Source organism: Octodon degus, unplaced genomic scaffold (genome assembly GCF_000260255.1).
Source record: "Octodon degus isolate 3935 unplaced genomic scaffold, OctDeg1.0 scaffold00070, whole genome shotgun sequence".
Taxonomy (NCBI): Eukaryota; Metazoa; Chordata; class Mammalia; order Rodentia; family Octodontidae; genus Octodon; species Octodon degus.
In genome coordinates this window covers 2040141-2058055 of record NW_004524646.1, presented here as the reverse complement: position 1 = coordinate 2058055, position 17915 = coordinate 2040141, and the positions used below count along the sequence as shown (strand labels likewise).

The following is a 17915-nucleotide window of genomic DNA, read 5'->3' as shown; positions in this document are numbered from 1 at the left end:
TGTTTTTACTTGTGTCTATAAATTTTACAAAATACCAGATTGCAATGAGGCATTTTCACACATACATATAACGTATTTTGATCCTATCCACATCTCCATGAACCTGTTTCTCCTCCTTACTCCCTTTCTTTTGTCTAATAATAGTCTCCCTTCTAGTTTCATGTCACCTTTTTCTTTTTTTTGAAGGCTCCACATATTGGAGACTAATTGAGAATTCTGACCAAAATGTCAACAGTGCTCTGCTGAGAAAGAAACACTACTTGAGTATAAACCAGTCAACAATATTAAAACTGTCCTATTTTTGAAAGTCCTATGGAACAAGTTAAAAGCACTTAATTATATCAATCAATTGAAATTAGGAAGCTAATACTGATGGGCCAGACATGGTGGTGGCCTATTGCCTGCAATCCCAGCACTTGGGAGGCTGAGGCAGCAGGATCATTGTGAATTCCAGGCCAGCCTACATTACACAGAGATTCTGTCTCAAAATAAGTAAATTAGAAATAATGATAATAACAATAATAATAACTGCTGCTGCCTTCCACAGACTGGCGTCTAATAAAGCCTCGGATCTCAGACACACCGGCAAGTGACCCCTAGTGCCGGCTGAGTCTGCCTGAACTCCTGCCCTCCCCTCCCCTCCCTCCAGCCCCACTCAGCACCAACATTCACCTTGCTGCCACTTCTGGCCCTGCCTGCCTGCCCTGAGCTAGCCACACACGCGGCACCCACAGTGTCTTCCTTCAGGTCTTGGCTTCAAGGTTGCCGCATCAGCAAGGCCACCCCCGACCTTAATTAATGGGCAGCACAGCACAGTGCTGATGGTGTGGGTGCTGGACCTGGCTGCCTGGGCTTCTGCTTTTTGTCTTTCAAATTTTTTATCAAGCCATGCTTGTAGCATATAATGACCCCACTCATCTTGGGGAATTGCTCTGTGTACACAGCGCAGCTTAGCGCTTCTGAGGTGCCCTCTGCTTTCCTCTCTCACTTCTCCTCTCCTGCCCTCTGTCACTCGGTCTCCTCACTGATGCAAGAATTGTAATTTAGCTCTGAACGGCTACAAGCATGATATCTTTGAACTCTGAAGCTTAGCTGTTACTTAACTCATTTCATTTGACAGCAAGACTGGCAGCAAAAGGTGACTTAAAATGACAGAAGGCTACTGCTTCCCAAGTTTACTCCAGGATGTTGGTCCACATACTGTAGGGATGTCCACAGACAGCTTATGTACCTAAACTCCTAAGACATCCAGTCCAAGGGATTTTCACTAGGGATCATATACTTAATTATCATACTACTTTATTTTTCTCTGTAATGCATATCACTCTTTGGTAAATGTAAATAAGCTTGTTTGTGTTTGTGTAACTCCTGCCACCAGAGCCAGGTCAACGATTATGTTTTATTACTGTATTCTCAGCACCCAGTAAAGTACTTGGGCCGTGGTAAGTGCTCATGAGATTCCTTTTGATTAAAAGGTTAATGTAACTTTCAGAATAGAATGTGTGACTGCTTTCAGGTGGCTGGAAGACTGTCATGATGATTACCTGCTCTCAACACAGGTCAGATGGCTCAGTTCACATTCACTTGTTTGGAAATGGAGTGCCTGAAAGTATGGAAGTCCCCCTTGACATATATTTCATGAATGCTCCTAGTACCCAGGCATCAGCCTGCTTTACTCTTTCCCAGAAAAGTAACAAAAGCTTGCCCCGTCAATAATAAGCAGTAGGGAGAACTCACTGGGCGCACCTCTCACGGTACCACTTAGAGTGCTTGCCATAATAAATAACGCTGCAATCAAAGTTTTTGTTTGTTTTGGTGGTGGTGGTAGTTGCTGGGAGTCCAGCCCAGCATCTTACACATGCTATACACCCAGCACTGAAAGCAAATTTCCTCCGTTCCATTTCTCGACCTCCACACTGATGTCAGTGACCAATCCTCATCCCCTGCCCGTCTCCAGCTCAGGTGTTGCCTCTGAGGCCTCTCTCCTATTCCACAGCTCCACAGCTCAAGCCAGCCTTTGTTAGCCCCCTATACTAACAAATCCTTACCAAGCGCCTTCTACTGAACAAGACGTGGTCTTGGCCTCACTGTCTACAGGGGAAGCCAGACAATTACAGAAGCAACCACAGGAGGGGAAGGAACTGAAATTTAGGGCGCCATGGCAGTCACGGGGCTGAGGGAGCTGGAGGTCTCTGGGGGAAACGATGTTTCCCCTGGGAACAGGGACCCCGAAAGCAAAGGCTTTCCTTGGTGGGAAGCCACCCATGCACAAGAGCCACAAAAGCACAAGTATAACCCACACTGCATGTACCGCGAGGGCAAATCTCTTTTACTTGAGGGTACATTTCATGCAAGCAGGAAGTTCACTGTTATTTCTCTATTTCTGCTACACAGCTATGATGCCTATTAGCTGAATAATGAACAGAGCTGCCTCAGCTCTGCAGCCTTATTCCTCATCTAGGACAAGGCCACCTCACAGTCACCCTGTGATGTAATGAGCCACACAAGTACAGACACAGAACTGTGTGCCACATGGTGGCTGCTCCCTGATGGCCAGTCTTTCTCCTGGCCCTTTTACTCTAGCACAGCAGGAATGATCTCCCCATACGCTAGCCCTGGCCTGCCAGTCTAGATTTCTCAGGCCCTGGAGGGAGACAGGGAACTGCCCCAGGGTGTGACAACAGGTTATGAGGTGACAACAGTCCTCATCACCTCTGCATATTATGAAGTGTTACTACCTGCATGAGGTTCTTCATGCTCTCACAATGCAATATTCAGTGTACCTGAGGTAACCCTGCCTACAAGTTGTGGTCCCTATTCAGTTAAGCTTCCTTTGGTAAGAAGGCATGGGTCACTCCCCTCTGCCTGCTGGTAACAGCTCTGTGTCATGGATTTCAAACCCCTCAGCAAAATTTCCAGCGTACTTTCACATCCTGCTTTCACATTTCAGGACACTGGGGAGTTTGCGATGTTTATTGCTTTACAAAACATAAGAGGCCAAGTTGAAATTTGGACTCAGGTTTGCCTGACTCTGAACCCATGCTCTTCCTACCATCCCTGCCGAGGTCCCTTGAGAGAGGGGTGTTGGGGGTTTGTTCCAGACAATCTCCACCCCACCCCTGCACAGCCTGCAGCTCATTCCCACTAACATGGTCTGTCTATGCTTCCTGATGGGGCTCCATAGGCCCCTCATCTCATGAGCCACTGCCATTCAGCAGCACGAGCTTCCTCTGAGACCTAAGCACACAGTGTGAGTCCCGCAAGGCCCTCAGTAGCCAGGCTCCACTCTGCTGCCCATGAGCACCCCAGCTCCACACACACCCTAACCGAGGGCATCTCCTGCGGTTCCCTCTGCCTAGCACACTACCTTCCAAGCCCTCAGCCTCTGCCTCAACATCCCCTCATACGGCTGCCTCTGACCCCGGCAGACCCGCTCTAGCACATCCCTTAGCCAGTCTCTTCACGACTGATTGCGTGTTATCTGGCTTTCTTCTCTGGGCGCCATGGTACAGACTGTGCCTGACACAGGGAAGGCCAATTAAGCATCTGCTCTCTACCCCCGATGGGTATTTCATTCATCCTCTTAGTATGTGATGTCACACGGTGTCTTGAGCTTTACAGGGCACCACTAGTGCCCTTGAGTACAACAGCAACCATGCTCCTTTTAATCTTTATTTATGGCCTCTTGTATCAGAGAGGCATCCAGGGGTCAGTAGACTTCGTGGATGAAAACATGCAGGCTGTGTTTCATCACCCGCGTGTGCTCTCTGCCCACTGTGTCAGTGGCATTCAGGAGACAGCACGGTGAGTGCTAGGAAGTGCTAAAGCAGACTTGGTCCCTCATCTGCATGAGTTCATATGGGTTAGTGAAGGTGGTGATGGGGGGGAAGGTAGAACACTGGAGAGGGCGCAAGCACGCAACACTGGTGTATGGACTAAGCAGGCTGGTGTTCTTACAGCACTTCAAAGCAAGGGCATCATGACTACAAAGAGAACGCGCCTAAAGCTGTGTGCTTTAAGCTGGGCTTCTAAGAAAACACAAGTAGGCTCTGGAGAGGAGAGGTACACCGGGCAGAAGAGCACATAAACAAGCAGAAAGTAGGACCTGGGGCAGAGAAGAGACGCGTGCTAGCCCATTCTATGCTACTAAAGCACAATGCCTGGGACAGGGAGGAGAACAAAGGGGGTCAGAACCATCCTTTCATGAAGAACTCACTCGATGACAACTAACACACCTGTTATAGCATTAACCCAGAACACCTCTTCCAGGCCCACCTCTGAATACTGTTCTTTGGGGATTAAGTTTCAACAACTGAACCTGGGGGACACACTCAAAGCACAGCAAGATCAGCGGGCAGCGGAGCAGTGTCTGGAGAGGCAATGTACGGCTAGAGTTGCTAGTAGGCAGTGGTTCCACGAGACCATCGCAAGTCACTTCGTGCTGAGGTTTTATTTCTCTACCTCCAGCTTTCTTTATGCTCTATCAGAGTGATTCCTCATGCCGAGCTTATAATCATGGGGACTTCTACTAGTTCACAGTCCGGTCTCCAAGCTCGGCACCCGACCTCCTCACAGCTGCTGTGCAAATGAGAAGTTGGAGGCTAAGAGAAGGGACCTGTTCAAGACAAAACACCACTGGAGGGTAGACATGCTCACCTCGCCCACTACTGTGTGAAAAGACCAAAGCCCATGTTCACTTTCCTCCACAAGATCAGACGTAGTAGCGAGACACAGCTCCACATCCCTTGGTTGTGGAGGGGCTACACTCACTCTGCGGACCTTGGCGGAGGAGGACCAGCTGAGGCTGAAAGAGGCTCTGGGAAGAGGGGATGCTGAGCATGGCTCTTGGAAGCAGAGAGAAAGGATGAAGGGCTTAGGAGTGGAAACAACATGGGCTGCTGGGAGGATGCCTTCAGGGATGGAGGAGGCCAGCCTGGCTGCTCCTGGAAGTTCACTTAGGGAACTCCTGGTAAGAATATGGAAGTGGCGTGGCTAGGGTCTGAATGCCGAACTCAAGAATCTGAAGTTTACAGGCTTTAGCATGTGGGGGTTCTGAACACTGCAAAATGAGGAAAATCTGTTTCAGAAAGATGAATGGTAATGGGCACCTACAGGAGACCATTTCTGAAGCCCAAGAGGTAAGTTTTGGACCTGGCAATTGCTGGGATTCAGTTTGAAGCACTTCAAAGTTTGCATAGCCACCCCCAAAGCACCCGCGTGCCCTTCTCACGTACAGACGTGATCTTTCACAATTGCAATCATCTTTATCTGGCTTTTCATGTCTGAGGCTGGGAGCATCCCAAAGGCAATGTCCACATCTTCCCACTGTTCTCCCACATGCTTAGCACCCACAGGAAAAACTCAGAGCATGCTGTGCATGCAGAATGTTCTACGGAAGGAAAGCGGAAGGGGGGGCTGGGTTCTGAGCCTGTGAGGAGAAAGGGCAGGTGCCATGGGGCAAGGAACGATGCTACAGGAAAAGAATTATATACAAGGTGAGCTCAGGTTGGGAATGTTCTGGCTTTGAGATTAGGTGACCAAAAAATCAGACCTCCCCAAAAAACAAAACAACAACAACAACAACAACAAAAAAAGGCCAAAGGATTTACTTATCGGCAGATACCACTTATATTTGGGGTCTATTTCTCCTGCATGGAAGGACTGAAAGAACACAGTCCAGGTTTTTCTGAGTTATTTACGGTTCTTAGGAATCCTTTAATGATGATGGAATTCTCTGTGCATTGCTTTCCTTTTTTATACAACAAAGTACATGCAGCACAGTTTTTTCTGGCTTAGCTGACTGATCTTTGTAGGAAGCAGGCATGCTGCCACTCTCTTTTAACCAGAGGGCAAGGACCAAAGAGATGAGAAGGGCCAGCTCGGGAGCCCAAGCCTCGGTCACTTCTGGGTTCCCCCAGAACCACCTGGGGGACGATGTCTTGCTCTGTGCCCCTGAGTCCTTGCAAAGCTGCTGTGAGAACGGAATGATGGAACTCGCCTAAAACACTTAGGATAGTGCCTGGAAATCTCAATCACCCAATGAATGCTGCTGAAATTATTCTTTAAACCCTTTGGTAGGATCACAAGTCCGCATCTTGTACAGCAATTAACCACTAAGAAGAATATATGCAGTGTATTATTTGTTGAAAAATAAAAAAAAAAAATTAAAAACAAAACAAAACAAAACAAAAACCCTTTGGCATGTAGGTAACTTATAGTTATTCCAGAATGAAATTAGAAGCTGCAACTCTATACTGACAAATTTCAAGTTCATCAAAGAAATGAACTTTCAAGTTATAATGAATTTAATTTAGCAGCAGCCAGTTAACACGAAAGCAGGCATTCACATAGCGTAAAACAACCACCAGGCCTCCAAGGACAAATTGACAATGGGTGCTTTTCCCCTTAATTGTAAGAACACACGTCCTCTTGTTTTAGAAAATTCATTCTAGGGCCGGGAAGATAGCTCAGCAGCAAAAGTGCCTGCCTGGCAAGTGCAAGGTCTTGAGTTTGATCCCAAGCACTGCAAAACAACAATAACCACAACCACAACTACAATACCCATTCTGAATCTATCTGAATCACTCTTTAAAAAAAAAAAAAAATCTAGCTGCACAGTCACTCAGCTTTCCCTTGAAAATGTCATGCACTGCCCCTGCCCCACCATGCCACCTTTGTCCTGTTAACCCCTCTGCCTGGATCCCGAGTGCGCCAGGTTTGGTCCTTGGTACCTTCCAGCTGCGCCGCTCACACCTCCTGCTTATTCAGCTTTGGCTCATCTCTCGCCCACATGCCCCTGCCCTAACAAGGAATCCATCTCTAGCAGGGCTTTCCATACAGTCCCCACACAGGGTCACAGCCAGGCTAAGTGTCATGCCTTCTCATTGTTTGTGTCCCCAGGGCCAAGCCCCAACTGCCCCTAAACTGGACTACAGCAACATTGCCTTTAGAAAAGGATTATTCACACTGCTAGTGTAATCTGTTTCCATTGAGAACCTTAATCATATTAATGCAATTTCTGTGAATTGTATTCATTTTATTTTTTTACTCTAGTTTGAGGGAAAACAATCTCTAAATACATTACATCCAAATTTTCAAATACTGGATTTTTTTTTTTTTAAGGAAAGGGTCTACAGGGTGTTCACGCTCTCACTACTAGATCAGACTAGTAGTGATCCGCCTGTTTATAACCTCCTAAGAGCTGGGATTACAGGCGTGCACCACCACACCCAGTCTCTCAAATACTGGAGAAAGAGACCCAAGATTGCAGCATCAACCCTTACCAACATGTCCAGGCTTCTAACACATCCAAGATATGGAACTCTGTGGAGTTTGGACTGGGCAGTCCTCACAATAACATGAGTCAGATCCTTAAAATAAAAATGGCCCCTCTCCAAGAGGACGCACACATGGGTGTGCACGTGCACACATGCATGCACATACACTTTTTTTTTGTATTTGGTTTTACAGGGTCTCACTATGTAGCTCTGACTCATGGTGATCCTCCGGCTTTTGCCTCCCCAGTGTTGGAATTATAGGTGTGCGCCACTATGCCTGGAGTCTGGCTGGCTCAGCCCGCCCTAGGGGTGGGCCTGGCATGGCATGTGGTGCTAGGGATCAAACTGCAGTCTCTGCACTTGCCTAAGCAGGCACTTTAGTCTGCTGAGCTATCTTGCCAGCCCAACACACACACTTTATTGTTGTTTCTCTAGAAAATCTTGGACAGTACAAAGTTTAAGAGAACTGCTGGCCCTTCCAAATAAGCTCTGCTCTTTATCTTCAGAACCCCAGCACCAGACCTTCTGTCTTTACCGAACTCCCGAGACCAACACTGAGAACTCAAATAAAGAACTTAAATACCCTCTTACACCTGGGAGAAAAGGTGAACTTCATGCCCTAAACAAAAACAAAACTTTGCAGTCACCTCTGTGTGAATATAGTCTGAGATATTTTATTTAGTATCTTTGGGCTCCAGGATTCCTAGTAGGAAAAAAACAGGGTGCTAGATAAGACGGTTTTTACTAAATAATTGGTATTTTTCTATATTGTTTTTACTGTATGTGGGGAAAAACTAGACTGCTAAGTTAATAGGTGAGAGAATTTTTAAAGTTGGAAATGTAGTCTTCAAATTCAACTCAACATTTATGCAAGTGAATAGTTTCAGCAAGAGCCTGGATTACTATAAACACAGGAGAAACATCCTAACTTAGAAAAAGCTGTCATACCTGATTGAGGAAAACCATCATTTAAAGTTTTGACAAGAAGCAAACAACAGAGTCAGGGGCTTGTGACAGTTTACTACTCAGAAAATGTGCCCAGGGCATTTAGGGATGGAAGCAGGCAGGTTATCTCACCTCGTTCTGTTAACTTACCAGAGTATATAATCAGTGAAGGCCACATACAGACTAGCTTAAAAGCCAGTTTTTTAATTAATTTGTTTTCCTTTTACTTAGAATTTAGTAATTTGGTTTAAGAAGACAATTACTGAAAAGACAGTTGAGCGGACACTAAAATGTGGCGTGACTGTTCAGGATTCTCAGATTTTTATTGGTTACCTTAGTAGAAGGCCGGGCAGCATTGGCATTAATACGTAACTTCTCATCACTTTAGCAACATTTATAATAACTGCTCTGGTATTTTGTATCTCTCTGCTTCAGGCAATGACTTCCCTATCCAGGGAACCTATTGTTCAGGCCCTCACATGCAGGAAGCTGCTCTCTTTAAAAGCAAAAGTTTCCGCCAGGTGTGGTGGTGCATGCCTGTAATCCCAGCACTCTGGAGGTGAGGCAGGAGGACAGCTGTGAGTTCAAGTCCAGTCTGGGCTATATAGTGAGTTCAAGGCTACCCTCCCGAGTGCTAGGATTACAGGTATGAGCCACCATGCCCGGCCTCGGTTATGTTACTAAAGCATGGAGAGATACTCAGGGGTTGAGTTCAGACTAGGAATTAGGAACTAAGGTTCAAAGAAAAACCTATTTATGTTTTTGTAAAAAGAGACACAAAGATGATGGTGGGTAAGGGGTTTCTTACAGGGAAGATGGAAATATTCTAATGTTAAATGATGGTGCCAGGCAGGATGGTGTCCGCCTGTAATATCTGCACTCGGGAGTCTGAGGTAGAAGGATCACTGAGAGTTCAAGGCCAGCCTGCGCTACACAGCGAGACCTTGTCTCAAAAAACCAAAATAAAGTTAAATGCTGGTGCTGATTGCATACAACTCTGTCAATGTACTAAAGTATTAAATTGTGCTCTTTAAATGGGTAAATCTGATATGCAAAGTGTTTCTTAACAAAGGTGTTCTTAAAAAGGACTCAAGAGATTTGATTGCTCTACCTAAGGAGAAACTAAAAAAGGAAAAAACAGGAATTGTCTTTCATTTGTCTTTTTTATTTATTCTAAATGCTAGTATGCAGGGCTGGTGAGATAGCTCAGCAGACTAAGTGCCAGCGTAGGCAAGCAAAGGGATTGGGGTTAGACCCCGGCACCATGTGCTGTGCCCGCCCCAACCCAGGCGCACTGTGCTGCCCAGAAACCTGGGCGTGGTGGCACGTGCCTGTAATCCTAGCACTGGGGAGGCTGAAAGCAGGAGGATCACTACCAGTCCTATCTGAGTAGTGAGACCATGTACACCCTGTAGACCCTGCCCTAAGTTCATTTTCACTAGGAGTGTGAGCTGTGTAGTGAGACCCTGTACCAAATACATTAATAAATAAATTTTAAAAAGTCAACATGCTGTTGGTTAAAATGTGAAGCAACAAAAGTAAATGCTAAGTTTGCACAAATCTTATCAACATCTAGACATATGAGAAAAACCAGGCACACTTTCCTCAGGTGTTCGTCATGGGCCTCCTTTGGATGAGGCTCACATTGACACAAACAGGCTGAGAATCTACAAAAGTCAAGTCACAAACTACTTTTTAGAAGTCTATTCAAAATTCAGAGCAGGGGGTTGTAACACATGTTAAAAATTCCTCCCGTCAAGAATACAGAAACCATCTACCTTGTGACAAGGAACCAGGCAAGTCTGCTGAAGTCTGGAGAGGGCCTCATGTAAGTCTTGATGTGTGGCATGGCATTGCTGCGGCCAGATGTCTCAGCTGACCACTTGCTAGTGACAGGAGGGACAGAAGTCACTGGTTAGAAGGATCATACAAATCAGTTACAATCCTAATAATTAGAGAACTGCATGAAAAGCAAAATACTGTAATGTAAAGAGCAGTATAGCTAGACATGTTGGCAAATGCCTGCAACCCTAGCACTCTGGGAGGCTGAAGCAGGAGGACTGAAGGTCAAAGCCCAGCCTGGGCAAGTCAGCAACTTAGTGAGATATCTCAAAATATAAAGGCTGGGCTGGGGATGGAGCTAAGCGAGAAGCCCCTGGATTCAGTTTACAGTATTGTAAGAAAAAAAAAATGAAAAGGCAAACTTACAAAAAACAGTAGGGACATGGTTGTGACCTACGATCATTTATTAGACTGTTTAACAGAATAACATGTTCATTTTAGAAGGCAAATATGTACAAAATTTATTACCACTCACAAAGTGCCACACCCTCTGGTCTTTTCCCCCACAAACACACACTTGTGCATATACACTTCGTGCTGCTTTTACCCCCATGTGTGCATGTGCCTGCTGCTGAGCTGTGGGCTCTTACGGTACATGTCACGGCCTCGAAATGCACTTATTAGCACAGACTCTGCAAGAGCTTGTTGAATGAAACGAATAGAGAGGGCAAAAATCACAGGTGAGCGCTGAAAAGCAAAGGGACAATGGAGGAGGGCTTTAGTTTTAGTTTTGTAAGTTTCCAATGATGTAAAATAAAGGTTCTATGGGTATAAAGGGGGATGAAAGTGATTCTTAATTATGCCTTTCTCTACTCCAGGAGACAGAACCTTTGCAGATGGGAAGGGGACCAAGAAATCTAAGAAGTGGCAAGGAGGTGTAAAAGGAAGTAAGATGTGTTGTGTGCAGGCACCAGCTCCCCAAATGGACGCAGTCACGATGTACTGTAAACATGTACTAACACAAGTTTTTACTTTGTTGCCTGCTACACTGAGGACAGAACCCAGGGCCTCACACGTGTTAAGGGCTCCATCCCTATGCTCCTGCTCTCTTCTGATGCCTGGGAGAGGATGCTCCTTCAGCGTAACTGCTGGCTCAGAACAACAGAATCAGGATCAGGCAGGTCCACCACTCGCTCCCATCAAGTGAATTCGGTCACGTGACACTGAACGGCAGCACCAGGGACCACAAAGCACCAGGGACGGGCTTCCGCGGGACACCCTGAAATGCAGACCTGCCTCTGTCCGGCTCCCCGGCACAAGGGCTATCCACTGAGGCCGGCAGGGGCGAGACTGGTCTATTCCTCCACCTTCCCCTTATCTAACATTTACTGAAGTCTGAGCACCAAACCCTGTCCTGTCCCGGGGACAGTGACATGGCTCTGTCTTCAGCAAGTGCACTGCCCCTCATCGTGTCATCACAGGTTGAAGAATCACAGTCTGTGTTTCAGAAAAGCGAACTGAAATGGTACTGCTGAGAACTAAAACCATCCGCTGTGATCTTTTATTTATCTTTTTCTTTGCACGCCAATATTTAAATAGAAACCTTATGGAGATAAATTTTACTCTTGGTATTAAAAACCTACTCCAAAAACATTTCCAAACCTTGTTTTAAATTATTTCTATCACTAACATATGTAGATGAAAGGATACAGCTATATTATATAAGGTTCTTTTTTAAAAAACAGATTGACATAAATAACAGTCTTTTTTCTAAAGAAGTAATAGCGGCATTCTAAGCCAATCACTTACTGGAAGTAGGAATGGAGCCAGTTCTGTTTCTCGGCTGTCTGGATGCTGTAGGGAAGAGAGCCCCCAGCTTTTAAAAGAAAAATAAAATAAATAAATAAAAATAATGAAACATTAGAAGCTTTCTCATTAAGAAAATTTATAATAAACAGTAAGAAACACCCTCCTGACAAGCACCAGGACCTAAGTTCAATCCCCGGTCCAAAAAAAAAAAAGGGTGAAAAAGTAAATGAAAAGCAACTACTTCCATTATTTCATGTTATGGGTTACTGACTTGCAAGAAAGTCTGTTTGTGGGGTTGGGGAGATGGCTCAGTAGAATAAGCACTTGCCTGGCAAGCGCAAGGGCCTGAGTTCAATCCCTAGTTCCGCTAAAAAAACTCCAAAACAAATTAAAAAAAAAACACCAAAAAACAAAGTCTATTCTTGTGTTAGGTACACTCTCTTTTTTAAAAAAAATTATCTATTTATTTGGTACAGGGTCTTGCTATGCAGCTCGGACCTGGAGTAATCCTCCTGTCTCAGCCTCACCAGTGCTGGGATGCAGGTGTGCGCCACCATGGCCAATGTTAGTGACCAGCACAGCAGCACTGCATGTGATGCCAGGGATTTTTAACCCAGGTCCTTGCGCTTGCCAGGCAGGCACCTGGACTGCTGAGCTATCTCCTTGGCTCAGGTACCTTCTCTTAATGGGGTTTCCTTTCTTGAGAATAAGAAATATTTAAATATGGCATGCCTTGCCAGCCCAGCCCCCGGGGCGCCACTGAGCAGGTGACTGAGACTGGGCATAGTGGTGCATGCCTGTAATCCCAGCTCTGGGGAGGCTGAAAACAGGAGAATCACTATGAGTCTGATCTATGTAATGAGACCTTGTAGACTCTAGATCCTTACTAACATCCAAAAAGCAAACAAAAGAAAAAAGAAATTAATATTTAAAATGTTCATTAGCTAAAAAAAAAAGAGGCATTTTAAAAAATAATTCAGCGGCCATAAGCTAAATTACACTGATTTCAAGTGCTAGAAAAGGATAAAGCCTGTCCTACTGTCTTGTGGCAGGCAGGAGGGCTGGTGTTTGCTCACGACCAGAGCTCTCAGGGAGGCTGCCTACAATGAAAACCCGGATCTCCTGCTTGCTTCACTTTCCTGCTTCTCTATTGCAAACAGGCTCTGTGCCAGTTGACAGCCACTCACAGGTGAGAAGGTCTGGGAAATCAACTAACATGTTCAGTAAATAGGAATTCTAAGAGATTGAAGCAACTCCTACACAACTAGAAGCCAATTTTGGTTCATCCCTGAAAAGGACAAAGACTATACTATAGATTCCTCAGTAGCTTTCCAAACACACACTGAACCTTCGCCATAGTAATCTGTAACCAGTGAGGGCTTTAAGTGACTCCGACACAGAACAGGGCATGTTCTGACTCCTACTGAAAATAACTAAAAATGTTCTCCACGTAGAGCCAGTTATAAAATAGTTTTATTGAAAAGACCAGGCACTTCCTCATTAGGAAGTACACTCTGAGTGGGTCCAGCCTGTTAGAGGTACAGCAAGCTGACAAAAGAAAAACCATCACGTCCCTGAATCACAGGGAAACAATTTTAGTGCTGCCATTAAGCAGCAGCAAATGGGCTAATACATTCTGAATTTTGAGACTCTTTTCCTGGCAGGGTCACATCTACTTTGATAGCAATAAATGGACTAAATTAGTCTTAATTCGGTGACTTCTCCTTTTAGCCATCAGTGAACATCAATTAGACTTCGCTTTCTTCAGAGGCAGATGCTCCCGGGTTTTTGCCTGATACTTCCCGGCTGCACTATAAACAGTGCTGTGAAGTCCACATAAAAGTTTAGCACTACCGCTGGGATCATGGACATGGAGAACAGGGCTGGTCAATGTTTACAAGGTACTGCTAAGGTATTCTCAGAGAAAGCCCTTCAAAGAGTGCACACATAACTAAGTTACACCAAAGGTAATATTATTCATACATTCCAGAACTTAACTATACCTGTATCAGGTATTCAAATTTCAAGGATTTAAAGGTATATTAGACACGTGCAGGAAGGCTTCAAGTCCTAGGGGAAGATGATTTTATCTGAACTTTTCGTTTGGACAACTGCCTATTGGACACCTTACTGGTAAAAGTGAGGATAAGTGTGCGCTGGGTTACCGTGAAGATTGTCCTACTCTAGTGACCTAACAGTGGTTAACACCTTCAGAACACAGTGGGGTTCAGCACTACCCACTTTCATGGTAGTTCCCTGTCCAACGAAGAGAAAGCCATCTCAACATTTCTAATCAATGCTTTCTAGCCCAGTTTTAATACTGGTAAAAATTCTACCAGGGAATTTGTGGAATCAACACAAAAACTGCAAGTGAGATTGCTTCCCCAGCAATTACCGGGATATCCTTCTAAGCTGGTCCGCACATTTTCCACAGAAGGGTAGACCTAAAAATGAGGAAAAGAGAAAAACAATAAAATTTATAATGTACTATGTTGAAAAAAGAAAGGATGGCCAACTTTTACAAAAATGGAAGTCTCAAGAATGAACTACCCTTTCAATGTCACCATTATTTTGCCTTTTTCAGTGTCATATAGTTGAATTGTTACACTTCATGTTGCCCTTACAGATGGGCTTATTTTATTTAGTAATATGTACTTATGTTTGTTTTTATCAGTGACTAACATTCTATCGGATGAATATACTGTATTTTATTTATTCATTCATCTATTGTAAGACATCCTCATCATCTCTCTTTGACAACTATACACAAGGATGCTATAAATATCCAAGTAAAAGCATAAAAATGCTTAGTTAAAAAACTTAGAAGATATGCTTTAAAATTTAAAAAAGTTCCCAGCTTATGGGAAAAAAAATGAACTTCTAATGACAAAACTACAGGATGTATATTTATCTATTTGATGAAATAGTACACTGATTTGAATATTTTTTCTGAAATCTCGAATTAACATCAATGTGAAATTAATTATTAATTCGCAGAGCTCTAAGTAATTAATAGTGCTTATAGTTCCATTGGCAATGTTACACCAAATATTTTTTCCTTGGCTTGACAGCCTGAAAAAAGAATGCCAGGCTACTCTGTGACTAAAGTGCAGCTCCTAATTAAAGCCAGCAAGCTCTGCACTGGACCACGTTAAGGCTAGGCAACTGCAAATGGTAACAACATACTGTTCTTTCCACATCCCCTTGCCCCAAATGACAGAATCGAGCAACTCTTTATTACAAGAGGAATTGATTCTTACTTCTCCTGGCCTAGAGAACAAAAGTAAATTAACTCAAGAAGGGGAAAACTAGCTGGGCTTGGGGTGCATGTCTGTAACCCCAGTGTTCTGGAGGCAGAAGCGGGAGGACTGCCCTAAGTTCACAGCCTGGGCTCCACAGCGAAGTCAAGGCCTGGCTGAGCTACGTAGCAAGAGGCAATCTCAACCCCCACCCCCAAACAAGAAGAAAACTCACCAAGTGCAGAGGAGCAGAGCTTTTCCCTGCAAGCTTGCTTTCTGGTCCCCCTGTCAGCAAGCTCTCTTTGAACTCAGAACATAACCATTTGGATTCATCAGCTCCCAAAGAGCCAATACTTGAAAACTGACCCACAAGGGGCCAGCATTCGGCCACAGGCAGAGGCGCACAATGTTCTCGCAGAAGCTACCAAAGAATAAAAATGATTGCTACAGTCATTCAAATACCATGAACAGATATGCCACCATATCTAAAAATAAAGATTTCTGCTCTGAGAAAGCTTAATTCATAAATATCAGCAATGAATTTCACACTCACATTTTTGTCCTTCTGAAAATATCTTTTTAAGAACCTTTTTTTTTTTGCAGAACCAGGAATTGAACTCAGGCCCTTGCACTTGCCAGGGAAGCGCTTATTCTACTGAGCCATCTCCCTGGCCCTGAAAATATTTTTTAAGTACTCAAAATACGTATTTTTTTTAACATAGTGGGCAGAGACACTTTTTTTTCCAAATTCTTTTGATTTTCACTAAAAGGAAACTAAAGGATCAAAACTATCTAAAATGATTCATTTTAGTAGAACTGTTAAGAGAAACTGAGGCATGAGGTTAGGGCATGGCAAACAGCTGGGCAGGCGGGCTGATTCGTCAATCACAGAGATGCAGAAACAGTTCAGAAAATACCTGGCAGTTTTATCCCCTTAAATATGCACTGAGTGCTTACCTAGAGTCTGCAGATGGCATGACGAATACAGTAAGCCAGGCTCCTGCCCCAGTGGAGCTCGTATGCTGACTGATACTTGTTTATTTAACATGCATTGTTTTCAACACAGCTTGGGTATTAACAGTTACACACACCCCGAAAAGCCCAATGTTCTCAGCTTCACCCTTTTCCAGCCTAGGGTAGGAAATAGGACTGAGCTGCTAACTACCAGAGCCAGCTTCTGCTGTGAGGCTCAACCCCACGCAGTTGCACCATCTTGGACCAAGTCCTGTGCTATGCTGTGCTGCACTTGAGCGCAAGGAGAGCACCTGCTTGCCCTTCTAGAAAGGAGCTGTGATTCAAACGAGCTGTCACGGTGTGTGAAAGGCGGTCCGAAATCTCTGTCAGACTGGGGTCACACGTATTTGCTATTGCTTGGCTTATCTAAGCCATTAGCCCACAACCCCTCACCCTTAAAGAATGCTTACCATGTGCCTAGCCTTCAGGGTTTCATTTAACTTCTATACAATTCTAACACAGGTAGTACAATTTGGGCTCTAGGACCACTCCTCTCCACACACCTGAACCTGAACAACACTCCAGGGCCAACCTGCTCACTGTTTATTTTTTATTTTTTTATGTATTTGGTACGGGGTCTCACTATGCAACTGGGACTCAGTGATCATCCTGTTTTCAGCCTCCCTAGTGCTGGGATTACAGGTGTGTGCCACCACACATGGACTCTGTCTCTGGCTCAGTGTACCCCGGGGCGGGACTGTGGCTGTAGCTGGTGCACATGTGGTACTGGGGATTGAACCCTGGGCCCTGGGCTTGCCTAAGCAGGCTTCTACTGAGCTATCTTGCTAGTCCTTCTGCTCATTGTTTTTCTAAGCCCTACTGCCAAAAGGCAGAGATGGGGGAAAAAAAAAAAAAAGACCCGTAGGCCTGCCTTGGCAAGCTCCAAAGTCCCAAATCAGGAAGCACACATAGCTGATTCACCTGCATGACCTTCAGTAATCTTTCTTGACCTGGAGCTCACTGAAGGTTCTCTTACTGCATCGCATGCATCCAATTATAACTGAGTGCATTATGGGAAGTAATTCACAGTAGACAGTTGACTTGACTCAGTATCCTGTCAATCATGTTCTGGAAGATCCAATGGGAGATGCCCTAGACCTTGTGCAACATTTTAAATTTGTAACTTGTGCCGCTTTGTTTTCCACTGGTGTGTGCCCTCTCACTCTGTGCATTCGGTCAGTTGATTAACAGTGCTGCTTTTTCTTATCATTCCATGCCATAATCATTTCACTCAAGAAACCAGAAGGCTGTCTGGAACCCTACCTCCATGGCAACAAGCGTGAGAGACAGAGTTCCGATTAATACACCCTTTTCATAAAGGTCATGAGGCTTGTATATAACAGTTCAGGATTGGAACCAGATTTGCCCCTAAAACATGCACAGCACCAGTGGGAACTATCCTTTGTCTAGGTCAAGCCATAAAAATGGTCTTATTTTAAAAACCATTGAAAATATTTCTTTATTAAGGAGATTTTTACATAATATACAGGTGGATCATCTCAAATGCAAAAATCTGAAGTTCATAATGCTCCAAAACCTGAAATTTTTGAGCAGAAAGATGATGTGGCAGTGAGAAATGACATTTACCTTCAAATGAAAAGTCACAATCAAAGCAGCTGTACCACAAATACTCTATAAAGTTACTGTTATATACACTTAAGGTGCATATAAAACAAGTAAAATTTGTGTTTGGTCTTCGGTCCCATCCCAAAGATACCTCGTTATGTCACAGAGAAGTAGCTCCCAATATGTAGAGTTTTATGTGTCTTGATACTTAAGAATAGAGTCAAGGACACTGCCTGGCAAGTGTGAGGTTGTGAGTTTGATTTCTCATACCAAAAAAAAAAAA

General features: G+C 44.4%; 1 protein-coding gene across 3 annotated transcripts in view; it reads right to left on the bottom strand.

Annotated features, from left to right (window-relative positions):
• Tdp1 (tyrosyl-DNA phosphodiesterase 1) overlaps positions 1-17915 on the bottom strand; it is an 87573-nt gene that overhangs the window by 40959 nt on the left and 28699 nt on the right. For all 3 annotated transcript variants that reach the window (XM_023719700.1, XM_004635130.2, XM_023719701.1), the window contains 4 exons: positions 15288-15473; positions 14209-14257; positions 11814-11880; positions 10001-10108 (listed from right to left, as the gene is read on the bottom strand). In XM_023719700.1, the coding sequence (XP_023575468.1) occupies positions 10001-10108; positions 11814-11880; positions 14209-14257; positions 15288-15473 (410 nt within the window). The remainder of the gene's footprint in view (positions 1-10000; positions 10109-11813; positions 11881-14208; positions 14258-15287; positions 15474-17915) is intronic.